This window comes from Equus caballus, chromosome 25 (genome assembly GCF_041296265.1).
Source record: "Equus caballus isolate H_3958 breed thoroughbred chromosome 25, TB-T2T, whole genome shotgun sequence".
Classification (NCBI taxonomy): domain Eukaryota; kingdom Metazoa; phylum Chordata; class Mammalia; order Perissodactyla; family Equidae; genus Equus; species Equus caballus.
In genome coordinates, this window is record NC_091708.1 from 46,208,452 (window position 1) to 46,233,813 (window position 25,362).

At 56.0% G+C, this 25,362-nt stretch overlaps 1 protein-coding gene across 3 annotated transcripts in view; it reads left to right on the forward strand.

The window, feature by feature from the left end:
• NACC2 (NACC family member 2) overlaps positions 1-25,362 on the forward strand; it is a 76,194-nt gene that overhangs the window by 19,292 nt on the left and 31,540 nt on the right. For 2 of the 3 annotated variants that reach the window (XM_023629357.2, XM_070251381.1), the window contains exon 2: positions 22,691-23,641. In XM_023629357.2, the coding sequence (XP_023485125.1) occupies positions 22,753-23,641 (889 nt within the window). In that variant the 5' untranslated portion in view covers positions 22,691-22,752. Of the gene's footprint in view, positions 1-21,062; positions 21,455-22,690; positions 23,642-25,362 lie in introns of those variants that run through there. The other variant, XM_001495977.6, reaches the window with a different exon arrangement.

Consider the following 25,362-nt stretch of genomic DNA (forward strand, 5'->3'; position numbering starts at 1 on the left):
TCATTGTCTGTCTTTGGGGCACAGACGGCAGAGTTAACACGTCGCAGAGTCTGGGATGTAACCGGCATCAAGTAGCAGGCGAGATGGGTGAGACGGTGCAAGAGTGAGCGATGGAGACGGCGAGGGCTGCCGTGACCCCGGGCCGCCTGCGCGCGCTCCCTCCCGTCACCTGGAAGGGCACACACTCAGCCTTTGCCCTCCTTACAAGTTTTTGTTAATCGTTCAGCATCCCTTTGTGGTCACAAATAATCTCCAACTATAGTTTTTAAAAAGCGGGTTTCGTTGAGTTCTGTCTGATCTATTCTGCACTGTAAGCCAGGAGAGCCCCGGGCTGTGGCCAGCAGCTCCAGAGCGCCGGGCACAGGGCAGCTGTGCTGCTGGCCGGCTCCTCTCGGGGCCTTTCCTAAGGAGCCCGTTCTCAGTGGCTCCGGTCCTGCACAGGGAGTTTTTTTGCCCTTATCGATCTTCCCTCCGGAGCCTAGGAGCCCAGTTCATGTCTGCAGGTTTGGTGAGTGGTGCACCCGGGTTTGGTCTCAGCTGCACACTGAGCTTGTCCAGCTCCATCAGGATATAAAGGAGACCAGAGTCCCAGGGACCCGCTGCAGATAGCCACGTTGCCAGGAAAGGTAAAGAGGCTCCGGAGAAGTGTTTGTTTCTGAATTCTGAGGCCTCGGGGAGAAGACCCGCCGGGTACAGCATGTTTCACGTGGTTCACAGAAGCGGGCCTGCCACGCAGACGCCTCGAGACGGATCAAGAAGGAAGGGGAAGCATCTTCTCCCCAGTGTTCCGAGATGAACACCCACAGTGAGATCTCGCTCGTCAGTTCTCTCCCTGTCGTGGTCAGTGTGGACCTTGGTCAGCGGCCCGTGGATTCATGGACCTAAAGGCGTCTGGAGGCTTGGTCCCTGGCCCTGGCGGGGTGATGTTGTCTAAGGGGCGAACCTGTGCAGGGCGTCTCCTCGGAGATGTAAGCGGGTGAGGCTGTGCCTCTGAGAAGCCCCGTGCCTGGCCTGCAGCCTCCTGGGCCCCGGTTGATGACCAGCCGTCATCAGCTCATTTCACAGGGAAGCCAGCAGGGCCCGCGGAGGAGGTGAAATCCTGGGCGGGGCGTCGCAGGGAACCACGATATGAGGATTTCATTGCTGTTTCCCCTAGAGTCAGAAGGTAAAAGGACAGTGAGGATGGGGACCGACCTGGAGCCCCGGAAGGGAGCATGTGACAGCTACATGTGATGAGTGACAGCCAAGTTCAGCCCGGGAAGGTGGCACTGAATTCGGCACCTCTTCCTCTGCACGTCTTTCCTTGGAGTCGAGAAACGGGACGATGCAATAACCAGCGTTCCCCGAACTTAGCGTTCATGCGCTGAAAACAGGCACCTGTGGCGACGGTGGGCCCTCGAGCCCTACAGACAGAGCAGGGTCAGATGTAACTGCATTTATGTGGGGCCTGATTTGGAGATGGCGAGATCAGTCTCGTTATCAGAAGACATGTGGCCGCTTGATTAAGTAGAACGATGAATGGCTTTGGCCTGGCTGGCCGGCAGGCAGTCGAAGGGACAATGCAGCATTTCAAGTCATCTTAGGAATCAGCGACACCTTGTAAGAACCTTAACTGCTTCGGGAGTGAAGAACTTTAAAAAGAAAAAAGTCAGGGATGTGACATCGTCCAGAGTTCCCCTGGGGAGACTCGGGGTTGGCCGTCCGGGAACAGCGTGCAGAGCCCTTGCCCGCCTCTCCTTCCAGGCAGACCCGCGCTCCACGGCGAGCGCACCCTGACGGCACCGGGATCTAGTTTCACAAGAATATAACGCTTGGCAGTAAAAAATTCATAAGCACTTTTTTAAAGATTATCTTATGTCATAAACCCACTGAAACTGAGCTAATTCTGTCAGAATTTTCACATTTTGTGGCTTCTTTTGAGACACGTTATTTACAAGAGAAGGAAAGATCACTTCGGGCAAACCTCGTACAATTTTCCCTACGTCCGTTTGAGTGTTTGTATCTTCCTATATCCTCTTTCACCTTCTGCAACAAGTAGACATTTCACTTTAAGACAAAATGCCTCTTTTTCCTGTGATAACAGAAACAAACCCTTGGATATCCTTTGATCTGCAGTTATACGTCTTGGCCACTGTAGCACCTCATAGTGTCTCCATTTTATTAAGGCTTTTTTTTTTTTTTTTTTTTCCTGAGGAAGATTTGCCCTGAGCTAACATCTGTTGCCAATGTTCCCCTTTTTGTATGTGAGCTGCTGCCAGAGCATGGCCACTGGTAGATGAGTAGTATAGGGCTGCGTCGGTGAACTGAACCCAGGCCACCAAAGCAGAGTGCACCAAACTTAACCACCAGGCCACCGGGGCTGGCCCAGTTAAGGCCGTTTAATAAAGGTCTGCAGGTGATGAAAGGAAGATGATGGGGCCGTGCTTGTGTTGCACAGCGTCTCAGCACGTCGGGCAAACCCCGAGTACACCTGACAGGATCCCTCCAACACGCGAGCGAGCACACACACGTGTGCGCACACACACGTTCCGTTCACACCTTGTTAAAGTGCCCACGTTCATCTAATCATCTAATCTGATGGATACAAGTGAAAAGCAAGAGCATGGATTTTAAAGCTCTGCTTACTGGTCAGTGTTTTGATCCTATACTTAGAATTACCCAGCATCTAAACATTATTTATTAACTTACTGTTAGTATAGGCTGTTAAAATGAACAACGACTTTGGATATTTTGAGTTGGCACAGTTGGTTTTTTTAAAAAAAATCTTTGTATTTTGAGATAATTATGGATTCATGTGCAGATGTGAACAGTATGGAATGACTAGGTGAATAAAAAGTGGTCTATCTTGGGCCGGCCTGGTGGCGTACTGGTTAAGTATGTGTGCTCTGCTTTAGCAGCCTGGGGTTCGTGGGTTTGGATCCTGGGTGTGCACCTACACACTGCTCATCAAGCCATGCTGTGGCAGCATCCCACATAAAAAATAGAGGAAGATGGGCACGCATGTTAGCTCAGGGCCAATCCCCCTCCCCCCCCCCCCCCGCCAAAGTAGAATATCTGCATGATGGAATATTATTTGACCATGAAAAGGAAAGGGTGAATTTTGTGGTCTATGAATTATATGTCCATAAAGCTGTTAGTAAAGGTAATACTGAGACCCAGTGCACCCTTCACAGGAACCCCTCAGGCTGCCTTTTCAGGGCCACCCGCACGTCCCTCCCACCCCAGCCCCTTTGAGTCTCTGACGACCACTACTCTGGTCTCTCTTTCTGTGCATGACCCGCCACCTGCCCTTGGCAGCCTTTGGTGGTGTGCTGTTTTCTGTTTTGGCCGTTCCAGGGGGTAGGTGTGCATGTCTCGTGGAGGTGCCGTGTGCCGTGTGCCGTTCCTGGACAGCTGGTGGCGTGAGCATCTCTCCCGTGCTCACCTGCCGTCTGTGTGTCCTCGGTGTCTCTCCACGTCTCCCACCGGTTTCCTGCTGGGAAGGGTTTTACTCCTGAGATCCGGGGCATCTTGATATAGTCTCAGTCGGTGTTGCCCTTTGTTGGATGTGTGGTTTGTGAGTCTTTGCCCTCACTCCGTATCTCATCCTTTCATCCTCCTAATGGGCTCTTTCTGCTGAGCAAAAGTTGTACATTTTGAGAAAGTGAAGTCGGTCAGTCCTTCCTCGTGGAAGGACTCTGACCTTGCCCTGGTCCCGAGATGTGCTCTCTGCCTTTTTCTAGTTTCGGGTTGCACATTGAGGTTCTGGATTCGTTTGGATTAGTTCCTGTATGTGATGAGAGGGTAGCAGGGTCGAGGTGCATTGTTTGCCTCTGGATGAGGCGTGGCTCCGGCGCTGCTGCGGGAAAGGCCGTCCTCCCTCCGCTGAACCGCGCTGGCGTCTTTGCAGAAAGTAGCCTGGCCGTCTTTGCGGGTCTGTTTGAGGCGCTCTGTCCTGTTCTCTCCAGCTGCGCGTCTCTCCCTGTGCAGCCTCGATTACTGTCGCTCTATCATAAGTGTTGAAATCAGGCAGACCGGTTCCTCCCGCTTAATTCTTTTTCACAATTGCCGTGGCTGTCTGTCCTCTTTGCCTTTTCATATAAATTTTAGAGTAATCTTACCTGTGTCTACTAAAAGTCTCGCTGGGATTTTGAAAGGGATTGTGTTAAATCTGTGTGTCAATTTGGAGAGACTTGACGTCTTTAATGTGTGGAGTCTTATGATCCATGAACACGGTATGTCTGCGTTTATTTAAATCTGGATTTCTTTCATCAGCAATTTGTAGTTTTGAGCAAACACATCCTGTACATGTTTTGTTCGATTTACACATAGATATATTTTTGAGCGATCATAGATGGTTTGGTTTTGTTTTGGTGATGAAGACTGTTGCTGAGCTAACACCTGTGCCAGTCCTCCTCTGTTTTATGTGGGACGCTGCCGCAGTGTGGCCTGACGAGCAGTGGTAGATGCACACCCAGGATCCAAACCTGCAAAACCCTGGGCCACCGAAGCAGAGCGCACGAACTTAACTACTGCGCCACCAGGCCGGCCCCCGGTATTGTATTTTTAATTTTGGTAATTGCTAGTATATAGAAGTACAATTTTTTTATCTTGTATCCTATGACCTTGAGAATTCACTTATTTGCTGTAGGAGGTTTTTTGTAGATTCCCAGGGAGTTTCTCCGTAGACAGTCCTGTCATCTGCCAACAGGGGCAGCTGTGTCTCTTCCCTTCCAGTCTCTGCGTTTTCTTGCCTTATTGGCCTGAGTTGAGTAAGAGTGGTGAGTGGACATCCTTGCCGTGCTCCCCGTCTCAAGGAGAAAGCTCCAAGATTTTTGTAGATGCTCTATATCAACTTGAGGAAGTTGAGAGTTTTTATCATGAATGGGTGTTGAATATTGTTACTGCTTCTACTTTGAATGGTATAAGGGGCCGGCCCGGTGGCACAGTGGTTAAGTGCGCACGTTCTGCTTCGGAGGCCTGGGGTTCGCCAGTTTGGATCCCGGGTGCGGACATGGCACCGCTTGGCATGCCATACCATGATAGGCGTCCCACATATACAGTAGAGGAAGATGGGCATGGATGTTAGCTCAGGGCCAGTCTTCCTCAAAAAAAAAAAAAATTGAATGGTATGTTCGTGTGATTTTCCTTTATTGTCTGAGGATGTGTTGGGTTACATGGATTGATTATAAATATGAACCAGCCTCTCATCCCTGGAGTAAATCCACTTGGTCGTCCTGTGTAATTCTTTTTATATATTGCTGGGTTCTGTTCGTTAATATTCTGTTCAGGATTTTTTACATTTATATCATGAGGGAGTAGGAATACCAGCTTCATAAAATGAATTGGAAAGTATTCCTTCCTCTTCTGTTTTCTGGAAAAATTGTGTATAAGTGGGGTTAATTCTTTAAATGTTTGGTAGAATTCTCCAGGGAAACCATCTGGGCTGACAGATTTCTTTTTTGAGAAGTTTTAAATTACAAATTCCATTTCCTTAATAGTTGTGAGGCCGTTTGAATGCTGTGTTTCATATTGGGTGAGTCGTGGTAGTTTTTCCCCCCAGGAATTGGTTGATTTAATTGAGGCTGTCGGGTTTGTGTGTGTGAACTTGTCTGTACTGTTACCTTACTTTTCTTTCAACATCTGCAGGGTCTGTAGTGGTAGCCCCTGTTTCATTCCTGATATTGGTAATTAATTTGTGTTCTCTTTCTTTGTTCCTTTGTCAGTCTTACTAGAGGTTTGTCTATTTTATTGATCTTTTCAAAGAACCAGGTCTTTGTTTTATTGATATTTTTCCTCTATTGTTCTTCTGTTTCCAATTTCATTGATTTCTGCTCTTATCATTATTTCCCTTCTTCTGCTTGCTTTGAGTTTATTTTGTTCTTTCTCTGGGTTTTTTGTTTGTTTTTTGCTGAGGAAGATTTGCCTTGAGCTAACATCTGCTGTCAATCTTCCTCTTTTTGTATGTGAGCCACCACCACAGCATGGCCACTGACAGGAGTGGTGTCGGTCTGCGCCTGGGAACCGAACCTGGGCCGCCTAAGTGGAGCGTGCGGAACTAACCACAAGGCCACCAGGGCTGGCTCTCTAGGTGCTTGAGCCGAGAGCTTAGATTTGCCACTGTTCTTTTTCTTCTGGTACGTGCACTTAGTGCTATAAAGTTTTCTCTCAGCTCTTAAGTGGGTCTCACAAGTTTTGTATGTTGTCTTTTCCTTTTCCTTCGATTCGATTTCCTTGAGACTTCCTCTCTGACACACGGATGACTTAGAGATATGTTATTTGTTTCCAATTTATTTCCAGGTTTACTTTTCTGTTATTGATTTCTAGTTTGATCCCATTGTGGTTGGAGAACACGCTGTATGATTTCAGTTCTTTTAAATTTCCTAAGGTTTGTTTCGTGCCCCAGGACATTGCCTCTCTTGTGTAAGTTCTGTGGGCACTGGAGAGGAGCGAGTATTCTGCTCTGTTGGGTGGATGTTTCTATAAATGGCAATTAGATCCTGTTAGTTGATCTTGTTTAGTTCTCTGTGTCTTTGCTGACTTACTGTCTAGTTCTGTCACTTGCTGAGAGAGGGTTGTTGAAGTCTCCGCCTATGATTGTGGATTTGTCTTTCTCTCTTTCATTCTCTCAGTTTGTGCTTCATGTATTTTGCTGTTCTGTTGTCTGGTACGTTCACAAGATTGCTGTGTCCTCTGGGTGATTGACTCTTTCCTGGTTGGGAAATGTTCCTCTCTGTCTCTGAGAATTTTCTTTGCTCTGAAACCTGCTTTATTTGATATTAATATAGCAATCCCTGCTTTCTTTTGATTATGTTTGCAGGATTTATCTTTTTTTATCCTTTTCTTTCAACTTGCCTATATCGTTATTTTGAAGTGAGTTTCTTATAGATAGGATATAATTGGGTAAATTTTTTTGTTTTTATTTTTTGCTGAGGAGGATTCACCCTGAGCTAACATCTGCTGCCCATCTTCCTCTTTTTGTATGTGAGCCGTGGTCACAGCATGGCCACCGACAGAAGGGTTGTGTAGGTCGGTGCCTGGGAACTGAACCCAGGCTGCCAGAGCGGAGCACAGCGCAGCAAACTTAGCCATAGGCCACCAGGGCTGGCCCTGGGTAACTTTTTTTAAATCTACTTTGCCAATCTCTGTCTTTTAATTGATCTATTTAGGCCTCTGCATTCGATGGAATTATTGCTATGTTAGAGCTGAAGCCTGCCATTTTATTCTTTTGATAAAATAAATCAAACCCCACATCCTGTGGGTGACTTGAACATTTTAAGATTTCATTTTGATGTATTTATAGTTTTTTTTCTTTTTGAAGTAACCACTTTATGGAGATATAATTCACTCACCATACAATTCACTCGTATGGTGTACAATTCAGTGATTTTGAGTCTGTTCAGAGTTGTGTAGCCATCACCACAGTCAATTTTAGAACGTCTTCATCACTTCAGAAAGAAACCCTGTATCCCAGGGGCCGGCCCAGTGGCATAATGGTTAGGTTTGTGCACTCCACTTTGGTGGCCTGGGGTTGGTGGGTTTGGATCCTGGGCGTGGACCTACACACTGTTCACCAAGCCACGCTGTGGCAGCATCCCACATAAAATAGAGGAAGATTGGCACAAGTGTTAGCTTAGGGCCAATCTTCCTCACCAAAAACAAAAAACAAAACTGGAAAAAACAAAACAGAGCTCCTTTGCCCATGAAAGAGAAGTAAACATCTTTTAAAGCCCTCTACCTTTTAGCAGTCACCCCCATTCCCTCCACCCCTCCCTGATCCCCAACACTTTCAGCTGTAGGCAAGCACTGTTCCATTTTATGTCTCCATAAATTGCCTGTTCTGGCCACTTCATAGAAATGGAGTCATACAACTGTGGCCTTTTGTGTCTGGCTTTTTTCACTTAGCATACTGTTTTTGAGGTTCATCCGTATTGTAGCATGAATCAGTCCTTCATTCCTTCTTATGGCTGGATAATATTCCCTTGTATGGATAGGCCAGATTTGTTTACCCATTCGTGGACACTTGGGTTGTTTCTGCTTTTGGCTGTTAGGAATAATGCTGCTGTGAACATTCATGCACAAGTTCCTGCATGGACGTCTGTGTTCATTTCTCTCGGGTGTATGCCTGGGAGTGGAGTTGCTGGTTCGTGTGGTAGCTCTGTGTTTAACGTTTGGGGAACTTCCAGACTGTTTTCCAAAAATGGCTGCACCATTTTACATTCCTACCACATCTTCACCAACATTTTTAATCCGTCTTTTTTATTATAGCCATCCTAGTGAGTATGAGGTGCTGTTTCCTTGTAGTTTTGATCCGCATTTCCCTAATGGCTAATGATGTCAGCATCTTTTCCTGTGTATATTGGATGTTTGTGTATCTTCTCTGGAGAAACATCTCTTTAGATGCTTTGCCCATTTTAAAATTGGGTTATTTGTCTTTTTTATTGTTGAGTTGTCAGAATTCTTTATATATTCTAGATACAGGTCTGATCAGAAATATGATTTGCAGGTATTCCTTCCCATTCTCTTCCTCTTTCCACTTTCTCGATAGTGTCCTTTGAAGCACAAAAGTTTTTAATTCTGGTGAAGTCTAATTTACATCTTTTTTTTTCTTTTGTCGCTTGCCCTTTTGGTGTCACAGCTGAGAATCCATTGCCTAATCCAAGGCCACAAAGATTTAGCCCTGTATTTTCTTCTAGGAGTTTTATAGTTTTAACTCTTATATTTAGGTCTTTGATTCATTTTAAGTTTTGTATGTGGTGTGGGGTCAGAGTCCAACTTCGTTGTTTTGTGTGTGGATGTCCCGTTGTCCCAGCACTGTACTTTGAAAAGACTGTTGTTCTTTTCTCATTGAATGGTCGTGGCGCCCTTGTTGAAAAACCAGTTGACCGTGGACACGTGGGTTTGTTTCTAGGCTCTCACTTCTGTTCCATTGGTCTCTCTGTCTGTCCTTAGACCAGTACCACACTGTCCTGATCACCGTAGCTTTGTAGTAAGTTTTCAAATCAGGACAAATGAGTCCTCCACCTTCGTTCTTTTCAATTTTGGGTATTCTGGGTCCCTTGCATTTCCATGTGAATTTTGGGATTCACTTGTCAATTTCCACAAAAATGTCAGCTGGGATTTTGGTTAGGATTGCATGGAATCTGTGGACCAGTTTGGGGAGTATTCCCATCTTAACGATAATAGATCTTCTAATCCATGAACGCGGATGTCTTTCCACTTATTTAGAGCTTTAGTTTCTTTCAACAAAGTTTTGCAGTTTTTAAAGTATAAGTTTTACAATACTTTTGTTAAATTTATTCCTGAGTATTTTATACTTTTTGATGTCATTATAAATGGAATTGTGTACTAAACTTCATTTTCAGGTTGTTCATTGTAAATGTGTAGAAATACGTTTGATTTTTGCACATTGATCTCATGTCCTGCGACCTTGCTGAACTTGTTTATTAGTTCTTATAGTTTTTTGGTCTATTCCTTAGGATTTTCTTTATGCAAGATCATGTCATCTACAAACAGAGATAGTTTCACTTTTCCTTTCCAACTATATGTCTTTTATTTCACGTTCTTGCCTAATTGCCCTCATGAGAACCTCTGGTCCAGTGTTGACATTCTGCGTTGTTCCTCTTCTTAGGGGGAAAGCATCCAGTCTTTGGCCGTGGAGTATGATGTTAGCTGTGGGTTTTTCACATGGGTCCTTTATCAGGTTGCGGAAGTCTCCCTCATTCCTCGTTTGTTGAGTGTTTCTTATGTGCTGAGTGTTTTTATGTGTTGTTTGTGCGTTAGGCGTTTTCAGATAACAGATGTTAGAATTAGCTGACAGAAATTTTAAAGCAACACTCCAGTATTCCATATTCCCAGAAGCAGAAGTCTAACACAATTAATTTTGACATCAGTTTGTCAAAATTCTTCAATATAGTTGACTATATAATTTTATATTTTTTCATAATCTCGAGCATCATATAAAAGTAATGCTAGCTTCTCTGATTGATGAAACTGTATGTGGAGTTTAGGAAATTCAGATTAACTACTTCCTTGTGAGAAAACACATCCAGATCTCAAAAATAAAATATGCGCTAGATTTATAAGTCGGGCAAGAGACACCGCATTGGTTTTTCAGCCCAGGTTATCAAAGCAGTCTGATTTGCCCAGGATTCCCCTTGACTGTAGGAATTTGGGGTGTCATATGGAAATGCTTTCTGAGCTAGTAGTTTCTCTGAAAAGGGCCCCCTCTCTCTTAATTGCTAGCTCATTTCAAATATGAGTTCAGCTTCTTTGTGTTCTCAGGGTTCTGAAAATGTTACAGTTATGAAATTGCTTCTTATCCGTTAGCCCGTGAGGACACAGCTCTTTAAGAGATTCTGTCTGTCATGAATGCCCTGCAGAGATAGGAAAAATCTCCCCCCACCCCGGTGTGAGGAAGGGCACACAGGACCTGCAGCTTCAGCCACAGGTCAGAAGTAAACACGGAAAACAGCTCACCTCTCTGTGTCTCAGAGCTGCCATTTGCAGAGGACAGGAGCTATTTCCGTTATTGACAAACAAACAGATGACCGATGGGGACAGACGAGATCCCCTCGTCCCCCTGCGGAGTCGCCAGGTGACCAGACCGGAGAGCCAGCCTCCAGCCATTGCCACCCTGGCTCATGGGCTCACGGGTCTCAGGGTACCCCGGGCAGCGTGGCTGAGACCAGCCCAGGGGTCCTGGTCCCTGCTCATCCCTGAGCCATGGAAGAGGGACGTGGCCCAAACCACAAGTTAGACAGGATACAGATGCACTGACGGATTTGGCCAACAACCAGAAACAAAAACAGTCTCGGGGGAAAAATAAACAATAAAAACAGAAAAAGATAGTCAGCGTAGGCCCAGGCCGGCCACCCCCTGGCTTCACCGGGGAGACGAGTGACTCGGTGCGGGACGCGCTCGCGCCGCCAGCTTGAGGTTCTTCTGCAGGTGGGTCCGCGTGGGTGCCCGTCAGAGTGTGGTACAGAAGTTATCAACAAGCCGCTGTACCAGCAGGAGGTGAGTGCGTGTCGGGTGTCGAGCCCGTGGTGAGGAGCTGGGAGGATGGACAGCTGGCTGGGCGGGCACTTGGGGGGCCGTGGTCACCAGGGACTGCAGGAGGAGCAGGCCATCTCTGGCCTGGCCGGACAAGGCCTGACGCTGGCTGCTGTCCTGCAGGGCGGAAACCTGTGATCTTTGCAGCTGTCTGTTCTGCAGAGAGAAATCTTTGCATCTTTTCCTGACAGAGATGAACGAGTTTGCGCTTAACTCGACGGAGCCTGGGTGGAGCGTGAGTCAGAGGGCAGTCCTCCCAGACGGCCGTCGTCCTCAGAGCATCCCAGTGACGAGCCAGGGACGAGCGGTTGACGTGTGCTTTATTTCCAAGTGTTTGATAGTTCTCTGTACAGTGTGCTGTCTGTCTGGAATGATGCCTGTCTGTCTCCCCGACTCAGCCAGCTGCTTGTTCGGGCCTCGTAGGGCCTCTCTGGCCAGCCTTTGTCTGACCTGGGGTTGTGGAGCTGGGGCTGGGGTGGACCTGCTGGGTCCAGGTGCTGCGTGGCCCCTGTGCGGCGCCCTCGGCAGGTGCCGTCATCCTCCGGTCCCTACCCCGCCTCCCTCAGCTCCCTTCTCCTCCGCTGCCCTTGCAGCGAGCTCCGCCCTTCGCTTGGCCTCCAGCCTTTCCCACAGGCTGCGTCGCATTCTCAGTTGGCCCTCAATGGCCAGGGCCCCAAGTGAGGCAGGGGTGGCCCTGGAGGGCAAGGGGAAGCATCTGGGCAGAGCAGGTGCGGGTACGTGGGAGCTGTGGGTCTGAGTGGCCGGCAGCAGCGTGCGACCCACTCCAGCATGCCTGGGGTGTCAGGAGCCCTCGCCCCACCCCAGGCCACGCCGTCCAGGCACTCAGAGGCCACCTGGCACCTGGCAGGATAGGAGCTCGCAGCTGCAGCTTCTGTGACCTCCATGGGATTCCAGGGAGATGGAGGACCAGGCCTGGGGAGGAGCCGACCCTCCCGGCATGTCTTCCTCTCCCCCAGCCCCCAAGGGGAGCGTCTGTTCCATCCCAGAATGTCGTGGTACCGGTGGGCCTTGTCCCCACCCTGTGACCGTCCAGGATGAACAGCGTGACCTCAGAGGATCTGCGGATCACACACACGCCTCTTTGCCTTCCCCTCGCAGCTCTCCTTCCACCTGTGCAGACCCCCCGAGCCCTCCCAGTCTCTCAGGGGCCCTCGTGTGTCTGGGGCTGGCTGGGGCTGGCTGGGCTTCCAGGATGCAGAGGGGGAGCTTCTGATGAAGGGGCTGGCCTGATCCCCTGGGACCTGGCAGGTGGGAATGGGTGGGGAGGGCTGGTGCCCCGCAGACTGGCGAGGACATGCCCCAGAGCTCCTGAGGGTCTTCACGGGACGTGCTGCCCACCCGGCTGCATCTCGGATGCCTTTCGCCCAGGAGCATTCTGGCCGTTTTGTCCTCTGTCTGGAACCTGTGAGCCTGCAGGACGGGCTCTCAGCCTTGGAGGCCAGCAGATCAGGCCTGGTCCTCTGGGACCTCAGGTGAGGCCCTTCACCCCACACCTCGGCTGACCAGCGTGTCCTGGCCCTTCCTGGTATGAGCACTGAGCCCCCTCGCTCCCAGGCTGACCCAGCTGGCTGGTCCTCTCTCTGTGCCTCCGTTTCTGGAAAGCCTGGGTGCCTGGGTCTCTGCAGAACCTCCCCCACCCCCAGAGCTACGTGAGACAGCAGGGGTGGGATGCGAAGCAGCTGGAGCTACCACCAACCGTGGCCAGGCGCTGGCAGGGGGTGGTGGACAGCATCCTGGTGCCAGCCTGGTGCCCCCCACCCTGCCCCGCAGAGCCGCCGCTCTGGGGAGAGAAGAGGGACCCTGCCCGCAGCCCGGACCCGCCTTCCAGAAAGAACATGCCGCTTGCACGCATTCCAGGCCATAAACTTGGGTGTTTGTATTGCGGTCTTTATTTTTCATATCAGTAATTACCTTTTATGGCCCGGGCTGTAAGCCGCGGCCCGTGCCTCCCATCGCAGAGCCGAGCCAGGACTTCCCCTCTCCCCCACCCGTCTCTCCTCTGCACAAGGTGCCTCCGTGTTGCACACGGGCTTCGGGGAGCTCTGGGTTTGTGGTTAAGATTCTCACACTGGAGCATGAGGATGATTATGTGTAGCTTTTATTTGGCCCCCAGGATTCTTACTGCATTATCCGTATTTCCTTTAATTTGTGGGATTTCTAGTAAATGGGTTTAAAAATAGGTCTGGGCGTGATGCCAGGCAGATGCGGGCAGCAGGCCTCTGCGTTTCTCCAAAGGAGAGTGGGATAACCCTGGTGTCACTTGGGCCTCCCCCTCCCGCGGGTCCCCGTGGTGCCCCGCCGCCCCGCAGGAGGAGCAGATGTGCCAGGCCTAGGGTGCTCTGAGTCCCAGATGACGGGCAGCTGGGCCGAGTCTCGGCTGCAGTCGGGGGTCGGGCCCAGGGCGTGTGCGGATCGTTGGTGCTCTGCCGCCCGGGAAGGCGGGGGTCCTGGGGTGTTTGGGGTCTGTTTGAGGGGAAGGAGGCGGCTTCACACTGTGGGGTTGACGGAGGCCAGGCTGAGTCACCTGCTGTTGGCTTGCATACCCCCTGGGTTTTCTGGGTGGCAGCTTTGCCCCCAGGTGCCCCTGGTGTCCCAGCTACAACTCAGCCCACAGCAACCCTGAGATCTGTGTGTCAGTACCAGCTGCGGGGCTCCCAAAGCCCCTCTGGTGCCCACCCATGGCGTTTGGTGCTGTACTGGGCTGAGTGGCCGGCGTGGCCTCTGCACCTCTCTCCCTGACCTAGGACCTTCCATTCTGTGGGCGTCTACGCTGTGTCTCCCTGCAGACAGGAGCACTGGGCCCAGAGGGCAGGGCTGAGGCCCACCCAGGCGCCTCCTGCCCGGCAGCCCCCACGCTCTTCAGTGGCTGGGGCTCTGCCCGGGATTCCTGCTGAATTTCTTTCCCCAGAATGGGCCATTGCCCCAGGGGGTGGGGGCACATCCATTGTGATGATCCCTGCCTTTGAGTCAGAAGCCAGCCGGATGGGCAGTGTCCAGAGGGTTAAATGGGGAGATGGGAGGATGGAGCCCCCCTTACGCCCCCGGGCCTGACCACACGCAGCCAGGGCAGTGTGGAGCCTGGGAGCCCGTCACTGGGCACAGGTGCCTGCTGCTTCCACCTGTGACCCCAGAGCCAGGCACCCGTGCGTGGCAGGGAGGGTGGGGGTGGGGTTGGGGGGCGGTGGCTGGGTTTCCCCGGCTTGCAGGGGAGGAGGTGCAGTCTTAGGAAGAAGGTGGGGCAGGCTGGCTGTCCCTGGGACGAGGGGTGGAGGTGTCCCTGAGGTGCTATGGGCATCTCCCTGCCCCACGATTGCCTCTTCTGCAGGGCTGATGTGGGCGAGCTTGGCTAGGGAGTGTCCCTGAGCCACCTCAGTAGCCACCGGGCCGGGAGCAGGGAGGTGGGGCCCGCTGTGCTGTGGCCCCCTCTCAGGGTAATTGCCCCCCACCCCAGCGGCTGATTTAGTGTTTCTGTATCAGTCTGATTTACATTAGATTTTTAAGCATAATTAGAAATGCAGGGAGCTCTGTGTCTTACCTCGACTATTTATGGCACGATATGCAGATGAGGAGAGCTATGAATATTAAAGATGGGAGTGTGTGCAAAGTCGGCTGTCTTTAATGAGTTGGGTGACCGTGCAGGGCCTTGGTGCCCCCTCCGCCTGCCGGCCCCAGGACCTGGCCACTTCCAGGCCTCAGGCCCCCCCTCCCCACCCCAGCTGCTCTGGGAGCCCTGAGGGTCGGGGAGAGGGGAGAGCAAGGCTGCCGGCCGTCTTTCAAGGGGCCGTGTGGGCCAGGACGGGGCCCCGCCGGGGCAGCCCCTGCTCCCTGCCCCAGCCCTCTCAGTGCCCCAGCCCGGGGCGCAGAGACCCTGCCTCAGCCGGGAGGGGAGCCCGGCACCGGCTGCACCACGCGGAGCCTAGTGAACTGGCTTTTTAAGTTATTAAACTATGCCCAAGGGAGACACTCTTCAAGCTTACGTTATTTAAATTACAAATACGGGTGAGAGAGATTGTCGGCTTTGCTCAAAACACTGCTTAATTCTTCTGAAGCCTTCTAGAACCGGTTGGTGGCTGGTGCCTGGACTTGGTGGGTCTGCAGGGCCCGTGGCGGGGCAGTGGGTGGGGTCTGCAAGGGGGCATGGCCGGGCCTGTGGAGTCCCTTGCCCTCCCGCCCGGCAAGCCCCCTCTCCTCTGAGTGCCCGCTGTGGCTGCCTCTTTGGGTTCCTGCCGTGCTTGTTTGAGGGCCCCCCCACCGAGAGTGGAGAGTTGGGGACAGGCAGTCATGCTAGTGAGCGGTGGCATGTCAGAAGGAGTCACAGGCTGCATCGTCTCTCTGGACACAGGGCTGGGCCACACAGACCCTTAGACTGGACCCTCGGTCAGAGCCCACCGCATAGGCCACGTGCTGTGGGACACAGGACCCGCTGTCCCATCTGATGGGGTGTCTTTGCAGCCCCTGTACAACCCTGTGGTCCTGTGCCTGGAGATTCTGCTAGGGTCTGGCTGTTGGGGGCCTGTGGTGCCCTGGGCCCTCGAGATGGGTGTTTGGGGGGTGTCTGGAGGCCTCCATGGTGGGTGGTAAGGAGCCTGGGAGCCTGCATGTGTGCTCGTGTGTCTCTGAGGACCAGCCCTGTATCGTGGCTCTCTCCTTGGGGCAGTGAGGGGAAGGATTGATAAGCACATTTTTGAATTTGCAGATTCTGGCATGCTGCCCTTCTCTGTTTGGAAAAAAAAAGCTTCCAGGCAAACATTTGTTAGTGCAGTTAAAACCAGCTTTTATGCTTGAAGCCGGTCCAGGCTGTGGTCTGGGGTGGAGGCTGCCCAGGTGCCTGGCTGAATGCAGGAGGTTTCTCCTTTGCCTCTCAGGCTGGGGCATGGTGAGCTGGGCGGGGGTCTTGGAGGTGGGTCACGGGGACCCCTGTGACCCAGAAGTTTCAGAGGCCTGACTACCCCCTTCCCATCTCTGCAGCTGAGTCCTGGGGGCCTGGGGAGAGTCCGGGCCTCAATTTCCCCTCTATCTATTGGGGTCAGTCCTGGCTCTCTTGATGGCCGAAGTTGCCCAGTCAATGGGTGTTGAAAGCAGGAAGCCAGGGAGGGTGGTGACTGGGTGCGTGGGGTGCGGGTCCCCGCCCTCGCAGTGCCTCGGTTGCCTTGTCTGCACCCAAGGAGGTGAACACACAGTTGGTGCAGCCGGTGGTTGTTGGGGGCTGTGGGGAGGGGCTCCTGGCAGCTGAGACCCCACCATGGAGCCCTGGTTCTGCCCACCCAGGTCCTCGAAGAGCGGCCGGCCCTTCCATTAGCAGCGAGGCCCCGTGGCTGCCCAGCCTTGCTTTTTGATGTATTAAAAGTTTAATGCAAACCTGAGGCCCAAATTGGTTGGTGCCTCGCCCAGCTCTCAGGGGACCTGGCCCGCCTGAGTGGGCAGCCTCGCTTCCACCAGGCACTTGGACCCCTGAAGGGTCAACCTCTGGGCTGCTTCCCCCTACCCCCTCAGAGAAGCAGAGCTCCACAGCCACGCCAGAGCATCAGGGCCCAGGGATGCGAGCGAGCCTCCCTCCCGGAGGCCGCTGTCCAAAGTGGGCCTCCGGCCGCCCCCCCTCCTCTCTCTCGGCAGCCTCCGTGCAGCAGCGGGCGGTGTTCCCGACGCCCCGATGTGCTCACGCGTGTTCGTGCTGACTCACAGAGTTACTGCCGCCTCCCTGCGCGACACCGTCTGGGGATGTGACTGCTGGGAGGCGCCCCAAACTCCGGAGCACCTTGACTTTTAGGAGGTGGCCTTGTTGCCAGGCTGGCTTCTCCTGAGGTGGCGGGCTTGGCAGCAGGCAGTGGGGCTGCCACGGGGATACCCCCCGACTTTGCGCAGGATAGACAGGGTGGCGAGAGGGGCTCCTTTTTTCCTGCCAGAATGTTTCCTGGCGCACCTGCCTCCCTCCTTGCCTGCCATGCGTGTGTTTAATGGCTGTGCGTTTGCCCAGGTCCAGACCTCTTATTAGGTTGGTTAAATTAAATCCTGCACAATAATTTTATTTAATTTCATTGATCTCGCCTTCTTTCCCTTGCTGGTTGTGATCCTGCAGAAATCAGATGCATATTCCTGCTCCCAGCCGTGCCCTTGTCGCAGGAAGCCATTCAGGATCTCGGGTGGGTGTGGGAGGGTGGGAACCAGTGGGCTGGTCCTGGCTGGGCTTCTGTGGGACTCTGACCCCCGGCTGACACCTCGGCCCCTGTGTGCGTGTCTGCAGCTCTTGGGGCTGGTGCCCCACCCCTTCCCCTCGGGCTCCTTCTCCTCTCCCCTTGGCGGGTGTGCTGCCTGCCAGGGGGCTAGGAGGCCTTTGATTGACAGCTGTAACCCCAGGGGCCTGCTTTTGGTCCTCCCTGAGGGAGGGTCCACAGAGAAGAGACCCCCTGGCTGCTCATGTTTTCTCATTCCAGGGCAGATCTCAGAGTCTCTGTGGGGTGGGGGGCCCCCCAAGGCTGGCACAGCTACAGGGGTTGGACTCTGGCCTTGTGGCATCAGCAGGGGCTTCCCAAAGGGGGTTCCTTTCTGAAGGGCTTTATGAGGGGGTGGGTTCCATGGTGCAGTGGCTTTGAGGATGGCTGGGGTGAACAGTTAGGGATCTCTGGTATTCTGCCTGGCTTTCTAGAGCCTTCCCTGAGTGAACAGGCACACAAATCTCATGTTGGAGGGGAAACGGAATAGGTGGCATTGCTTGAGAAGCAGGAGGTGGGGAAACTGAGGCACAGAAAGGTGAAGGTGGTCATGGCGGCTGGGTCCCACTGTGCAGGGAAAGGTGAGGAGGTGCCTCTCTTCCGCGGCAGACGGCCGTCCCTTGGTCCACTCTGGCCCCTGGCCCTTTCCTCTCTGTTCACTGCACAGGGGTCGGCCTGAGTCTTGTCCTGCTTTCGTGGCCCCGGGTGTGTAAACCAAGCCTTTCTTTTATTCTTTCCTCCTAAAGTTCGGCTTTGTTCTTACCCCGGCGAGGCTTCTAAGAAAGCAACCTAAAACCAGCTCGTGTCGGGCTCTCACGGGCCCGGCCGCAGGCGGCAGCCTCACCCGCACAGGTGGCTTCAGGACACGGTGGCACAGTGCCACTCGTCCTTGGTCCCCAGGGACCCAGACGGGCTCATCGCCTTCCAGGGGAATCATAGTCCCTTCTCTGGGCAAGGGGTCTGGCCCCCAGTCCTGGGGTGCAGGTCCCTGAAGTGCGGACGGGGGCCTAGGTGGGCTGGGGGCTGATGGAGGCACCGCCCTGACCATCACCCCCCGCCCCCCGCCAGGTCGTGGCAGGTGAGTCATCGTGGTGCCGCTTCCCTGAGCATCGTGGGCTTTACCAGTATCGGCTCCGTGGACCCTACAGTAACCACCCAAGGGTGAACCTGAGCCCATTGACAAATGACCGTCCCAGGTGCGGTGTCATTTGCTTGAGGCCGCAGGCTGTGGAGGGACTTGGCTGGGGCAGGGCCTGGCATATGAGGTTGGTGCCTGGAGAGCCCAGGACCCGCTGTGGGAAGGGACAGGCCTTGTTGGCCTTGCGCTGTCCCCTGCTCTCACTTTAGGATCTGGCCACAGCCTGCCCAGCCCTGGGCAGTTGGGACCCTCTGTGGGCTGGTGCACAGTGCAGCTTTGGTGGCCTCTGCATGGCTGGGGTGGGTCACCTCCTCTCATAGCACAAGAGCCTCCATGTGGCCAGGTGACCCCACCTCGCTCTCTGGGAGGCTCCTGGTGGTGGGTGCTGTGGGTCTGTGAAAGGGGCTGTTTGGGGGACCACTCCCCATGGCACTGTACATCACTGGGCAGCACAGCCCCCTCTGTCAGCTCTCCCCGGTCGCGCCCAGCATTCAGTTAAATGCCTGCTAGGCACTGGGCAGGCCCGCCCCGCCCCTGCCAAGCTCATGAGGGGCACCTGACGCGCTCTCCGAGGGAGAACCAGGTTGTGCACAGTTGAAGGCAGTGTGTTCTGGGGCCCTGGATCCTGAGTCCTCACCCAGGCCAGGGTTGGCCCCTGTCCTGCCCTCCCCATGACAGGTCCCAATGTCCTTTGGCTTCTGGGTATCCCTCTGTTTCCCTATGTTGGCTCTGCCTATGCCCCTGTCTGCCTTCCTTTGTGGCTGGCTAGACATGTGGGCTGTTCCCCCAACTCCCACCCTGAGGCCCCAGCCCCCTTGTCTTGGGGCCGTTGGGCTCCTCCTAGTCGCTGGGAAAGGGGGACCACCAGGATGACACAGCCTGGTCTGGGGTCCTGATAGGGCTTCTGGTAGGACCTTCCGGGGGCTGGGCCTCCTGGTCTGGATAAAGGCTGGCTGACGAGGCTACCTGGGGTGGGAGGTGTGGACGCCCGCTCCGGGCCTGCTGCTGCCTGGGGCAGCTGAGGTGTGGCAGTGCCCCACTGATGGCAAAGTCCGTCCCTGGCCAGGGCAGCTTCCTGAGGGCAGTGAGGACAGGACACTGCTAGGGGGCTGTGGCTGGAGTGTGCGGGCGTTAGGTCATGCTCTTGACCTCTGGGCTTGGCCGCTGTGGCCGCCCTGGCTTCGCGCTGCTTTCATCTCTGGCAGGGACAGTACTATCCCCATCACCGAGCCGGGGTCTGAAGGCTGGTCGTTGCTGAGGTGGTGGCCGAGGGGTGCTGGGGGCCTTCCCACCCGGCGAGGGCCCCCAGCAAGAAGAGGCCCAGCCGCACCCCCTGAGCTCAGAGTGGCCGAGGGGACCATTTCTGTCAACGTCCCCATCACTGTCCTTGTCTGGCCGCCCCACCGCGAGTCCTCCATGTAAGAGGCACACTGTGCTGGCCGCTGCTCACGGGGTGGGTTCTCCACACCTGGATTTCTTCCCGCTCCCATTCAGTGGCTTTTTATCTGGTCTCGGAAGCTGAGCCCACAGTGTGTGAATGGGGGTGCACCAGATGGTTCTCTCTCTCCGGATGCCTTGGAGGGCCCCGTGGGAGGGGTACTGCCTGTCACCACTGCCGCCTCCCCACCCCAACCACCAGGGTTAATTCGTGCATGACGGCAGCCATGCTGGGCACTGCCGGGGACCAGACCTCGGTCATCTCCGGTCTCTACTCGATCCGTTCTTATGGGCTACATACGCACTTTCCAGGGCCACAGTTGGTGTCAGGTGGGGAAACTGAGGCTGAGCAGGCCAGTGGTTTGTCCTCAGGCCCCTGCAATCCAGTGGGCCGTGGCAGGAGCCTGGACCGAGGCTCCCGTCCCCTGGAGCGGGACATGCAGTGCGCACGGCGCAGCCGCCCATCCCCAGGACAGGCTCAATAGAGGCTGGGGGCTGGGGGCCCTGTGCCGACAGTCCAGCGCATTTCCTTACGGGGCGGGGTTGGGGGGGTGGTGTGTTTGCTGCCACCTCTGCGGGGGCTGGTCCATCGGGGGCTGCTACCATGGGCCTGGCCCCAGTTGTGCTCACAAAGTTAGTCTTTTAAAGAGCTGAGCCAGGTGGAGGGCTCGGGGCAGGGTGACTGCCCTGGGCGAGTGGGATGGGGAACTGGGGCTGGACTCCCTGGGCCTGCTGCTCTGGGACCCCAAGGAGAGAGGAGGGGTCACCATGGGCTCTCCCCGGCTGTCCATCTCGGGGCCTCTCCCTCCCATGCCACTTGCTCTCTCCTCTCCTGCCTCATTTTCTCATCTGCCTCCCCTCTTGGGCTCCCCTCCCTCACCCAGGGTCTGCCCAACCCCTTCGCCCCCTCCCCCCCTCACTGGCCCCGCCCGCCCTGGAGGAGTTGGGCGGCTCTGCCAGCCCTGCAGACTGTTTGGAATAGTTTAAATGCTTTGACACTCGGCTGTACTGGATGGCAGGGCGGCAGTTTACTGGGTAATTCATATGCAAAACTGCACTATAAATTTCCAGGCTGTCTCAGTTGCCGTGGCACCACGAAGCATCTCTCCACGTACAGTACAGTATTTCTGCCATCTTTGTTTGCATTGCAGTGAGTCATCAAAAGTCTGTCTTGTACCAACACCCGGAGCCGCGCATTCCTCTGGCACCAACACTCCACTGTTTTTAAAGCCGGGGCTGGGAGCTGGCATTTACTTCGGCTCCCAAATCAAAGGCGGCTATTCATTCCCGAGAGCTGCCTGAATGTCCGTCTGCATCCGGCCTCTTCATTTAGATGCTGTGCGCTGCCCCGGAGAGCCGGGCTGGGTGCAGCTGAGCTGCGGCCGCCGAGCCCAGCGCCGAGACTCTCTGCCCTCCTCCTCCTCCTCCTCCTCCTCCTCCTCCTCCTCCTCCTCCTCTCCCGGCTCCTCGCACCCTCCCCACCCCAAGGGCTCCCGCTCCGGTTGCTGCATTCCCGGAGCAGCTGGCGGCTGCTGCGGGCGGCCGGCGTACGGGCGAGCCTGCCCCTGCCAGGCTGAGCGGGTAGTGCCGGGGCCACCAGCGGCAGCGGCCAAAGGTAGGTCTCCCCGGTGGGCCGGCAACTTCTCCGCAGCGGGGGCACTGCGGGCCCTCTCCAGAGCGGCCGCCCACCTGCCCAACTCTTGCCGGCCAGCCAGGGTCAGGGTCCCGCCGCTCCGCCCCCTGCCCTCCCTCTGCCGGCCGGCCCGGCGCCTCTGCGGCCGCCTGCACTTTCCTCCCGCGGGACAGAGCGGCCCTTTGTGCGGGCGCCGGCTGCGCGGAGTTCGGTCGGCGCCTTCTCCAGCCGGCCGGCCCTGGCCCCCCTTCTCTGAATCAGGCAGCAGATCAACAGCACTGGAGCCCCATCTCAGCCCCTGGGGCGCCCTTGCATGTCCCTCCTCCCAGTGTCCCCATGACCCCTTTAGTCACCTGGGCTGGGAACGAGCCAGCAGGGATTGGCCAGCGTTGGAAGCCGGGGGACCAGGAGGGCGCGCAAGTGGGGCTGCGACAGGCTCCCAACTACTGGTCTGGGTGCCGGGTCCCTGACGCCAGCGGCTCGGGGACTGGGGAGCTGGGCTCCAGGTGGGGCAGCGCCTCTGGCCCCAGAGTCTTCTCTGCCTGCGGGAGAGGGAGCAGAAGCGTCAGAGCGCTCCGGAGCCCGCCTGAGTTCTCCCGGCTTCACCTCGCTTCCCTGGGTGCCCCCACCCCTCGCCCACCTCTCCAGGGGCACAAGGGGACTGGCTCCTCAGCCAGGGGGCAGAAGTCCCCCCTTCCCCTGCCGCAGGCGCTCTGTGTGGTGGCTCTTGAGGGCAAAGAGTTTAAGCGAACCAGAAACTCAAAGCCTCCGGAGACCCCCTGAGGACCCCCAGGGGGCCCTGCCCGCTCGCCCGGGGCTCTGGCCCCTCCCAGGGGAAAGGCCATGAGGGGCGCCTTGGCTGCTAACTTTTTGCTTGGAGAAGAGTCTGCAGACCTCCCGCCTAGCCCCTCCCTGCGCCGTGGGCCGAGCTGCCCCGTCCCGTCCCGCCGCCGTGCAGGCCTCTCTTCTTGTCTTCTCCGGACGGGGTGTCTCCTGGCCCCCACGGGCTCCAGCTCGCTGCTGGGTGGCTCTGGGAGCAGCCCAGGGGTGGTGCGAGGCATCCCGCTGGCTGGGCACGCGGCAGGGCTTCCAGTAACCCGGTAGAGGAGGGCATGGGGCACTGGGGGTGGGGGGTGCATTTCCTTAGCCTTTCGCGGAGGTGGGCGGCCAGATGTCCGGGAACCTGACCGCGTGTCCCCCACGCCCTCTCTCCCACAGATGTGCCCGCTCGGGCCGCTCCCGCGCTGAGTCTGAGGCCTGCCCACTTGCGCCCGCCCGCCATGTCGCAGATGCTGCACATAGAGATTCCCAACTTCGGGAACACCGTGCTCGGCTGCCTCAACGAGCAGCGCCTGCTGGGCCTCTACTGCGATGTGTCCATTGTGGTCAAGGGCCAGGCCTTCAAGGCCCACCGGGCCGTCCTGGCTGCCAGCAGCCTCTACTTCCGCGATCTATTCAGCGGCAACAGCAAGAGCGCCTTCGAGCTGCCGGGCACGGTGCCTCCCGCCTGCTTCCAGCAGATCCTGTCCTTCTGCTACACGGGCAGGCTGACCATGGCGGCCAGCGAGCAGCTCGTGGTCATGTACACGGCCGGCTTCCTGCAGATCCAGCACATTGTGGAGCGCGGCACAGACCTCATGTTCAAGGTGAGCTCGCCCCACTGTGACTCGCAGACTGCCATGATCGAGGACGCCAGCTCCGAGCCCCAGAGCCCCTGCAACCAGCTGCAGCCGGCCGCCACCGCCGCACCCCCCTACGTCGTGTCCCCCTCTGTGCCCATCCCACTGCTGACCCGCGTGAAGCATGAAGCCATGGAGCTGCCACCGGCTGCCGGCCCGGGCCTGTCCTCTAAGCGCCCGCTTGAGACGGGGCCCCGGGATGGCGCGACGGTGGCGGCGGGCACTGCTGTGGCGGCAGGTGCGACCCCTCTCAAGCTGCCCCGGGTCTCCTACTATGGGGTGCCCAGCCTGGCCACCCTCATCCCCAGCATCCAGCAGGTGCCCTACTCCCAGGGGGAGAGGACCAGTCCGGGGGCCAGCAGCCTGCCCACCACCGACAGCCCCACCTCCTACCACAACGAGGAGGACGAGGAAGATGACGAGGCCTATGACACCATGGTGGAGGAGCAGTACGGCCAGATGTACATCAAGGCCTCCGGCAGCTATGCAGGTAATGTGCACGGGGCCTGCCCCATGCTGCTGCGGCGGCCACCTGCCAGCAGGCACAGGTGGACCGCTAGGCCCTGTGGGCCCCGAGGCAAACCTGCCTGCTCCCTAGGTGCTCACAGCCTGGCTGGGAAGACGGGCATGCCCGGGGGCCAGGATAGCTCCCTCCAGGAAGCCGCTGTGCTGGAGGCGTGCAGGCCCGGTGGGGGAAGTTCCTAACCCAGCTAGGATGAGCCGGCAGGAGCTGAGACCTGGGGCAGGAGCAGGACCTAGGTCAGTCTTGCAGCCTCGGCCAAGGACTCTAAACTTGATTCTGGATGAGATGAGAGGACACGGAATGTGTTCAGCTAAGTGAAAATCCGCTGGAAGCTGCAGTGTAGCATGCAGGACAGGGCCCTGTCTTCTGTGGGATGGATGAAGAAACTGAGGGCCTCAGTGGACTAGGGACCTGCCAGAGGGCTCAGAGGGTACTGTGTGACCCAGGCTGGTCACTCACCTGCTCCAGGCCTCGGTGACCCCATCTGGCACCACAAGTGCCCCAGCAGGCCCGTCTTCATGACTTTTCACCTCAGCCCTTTCTCTACCCACGTGGCCTTGCCTCTCAGTCAGGCCAGAGATTTCCGTGTACCCGTCCCTTTTGCCACCACCTCCCTGGGCCCAGCACCAAGGGACAGGCAGGAAGCGCCTGTTGAACTGAATGAGCTGCCCCCACAAGTTATTTTTTTGGAGGGGGCTCCCCGGTTAGGGACCTATAAACCCGAGGTGCCCTAATTTGAGCTGCCTGGCATTGCAGACTGCATCACAGTCCCCAGGGATGGTTCAGGATTTGCTGGGCAGAGGGTCCTGTAGCTGGGGCCCCGGATCAGGTGTCCCCCTGCCTTCCGTGTTCCCCGAAAACTGGCTGAGTGCCTGGGCCCGCTGCCTGCCCTGATTTGCATGCAGGGCCCGTGTCCAGTGGCTGGCCCCGGACACATGGTACCAGCGGGAAGTGACGTCCCAGAGCTGGGGCCCCGAGGGGCAGTGTGGGGACTCTTTCCTCCCCTCTGTCCCCCCATGTCCTCATGCTCTGATGGAGCAGACACTGCTGCCCGCCGCCCCCGCTCAGTCTGTTCCTCAAGCTCCAGGCAGGTACTCGTCCATCAGTGCTGCAGGGCGGGGGTCTAGGGAGCCAGGAGCGCCCACCAGCTTAAGCCCTGGATGGCCGGGCCCCCAGAGTGGCCGAGAACTGGACAGCTGGGTCTCGGCCTCCGGTCTTGCCAACTTGGGTCCCTCTCAGAGCTGCTGGAAAGGGGGACCACTGCCCTGGGTGCCTCCCTCCCCAGGGGCTCTGGGCCATGGTTTTTCCCTAGAACTTATTACGTTATTTAAATGCATGTTGTTGTGCTTATACGGCTTCCACAAGATGCTGGCACGCCAGCCACCTGGATCTGGACCTGGTTTCTCCTTTCACTGGTAGAGGCTAGGGAGGGCGTGGCGTTCCCCATAGAAAGGAACCTGCAAGCTGTGGCCCAGCCCTTTCCAAGGCCGATGGGGCTCCAGCCTTGTGGGGACCTCCAGGACCTGCCCGTGTAGTTTCCTCTGCCCTCTGATGACAGCCACTGGACGGGTGGAGTGAGGGCCACGTGGAGCCCCAGACTGGGCCAGAAGGAACTGGGGCAGCTCCCAAGCCCCTTTCCTGGGAACGCAGGCCACACGTGCCCAGGGCAGACCCCCACAGCCCCTGAG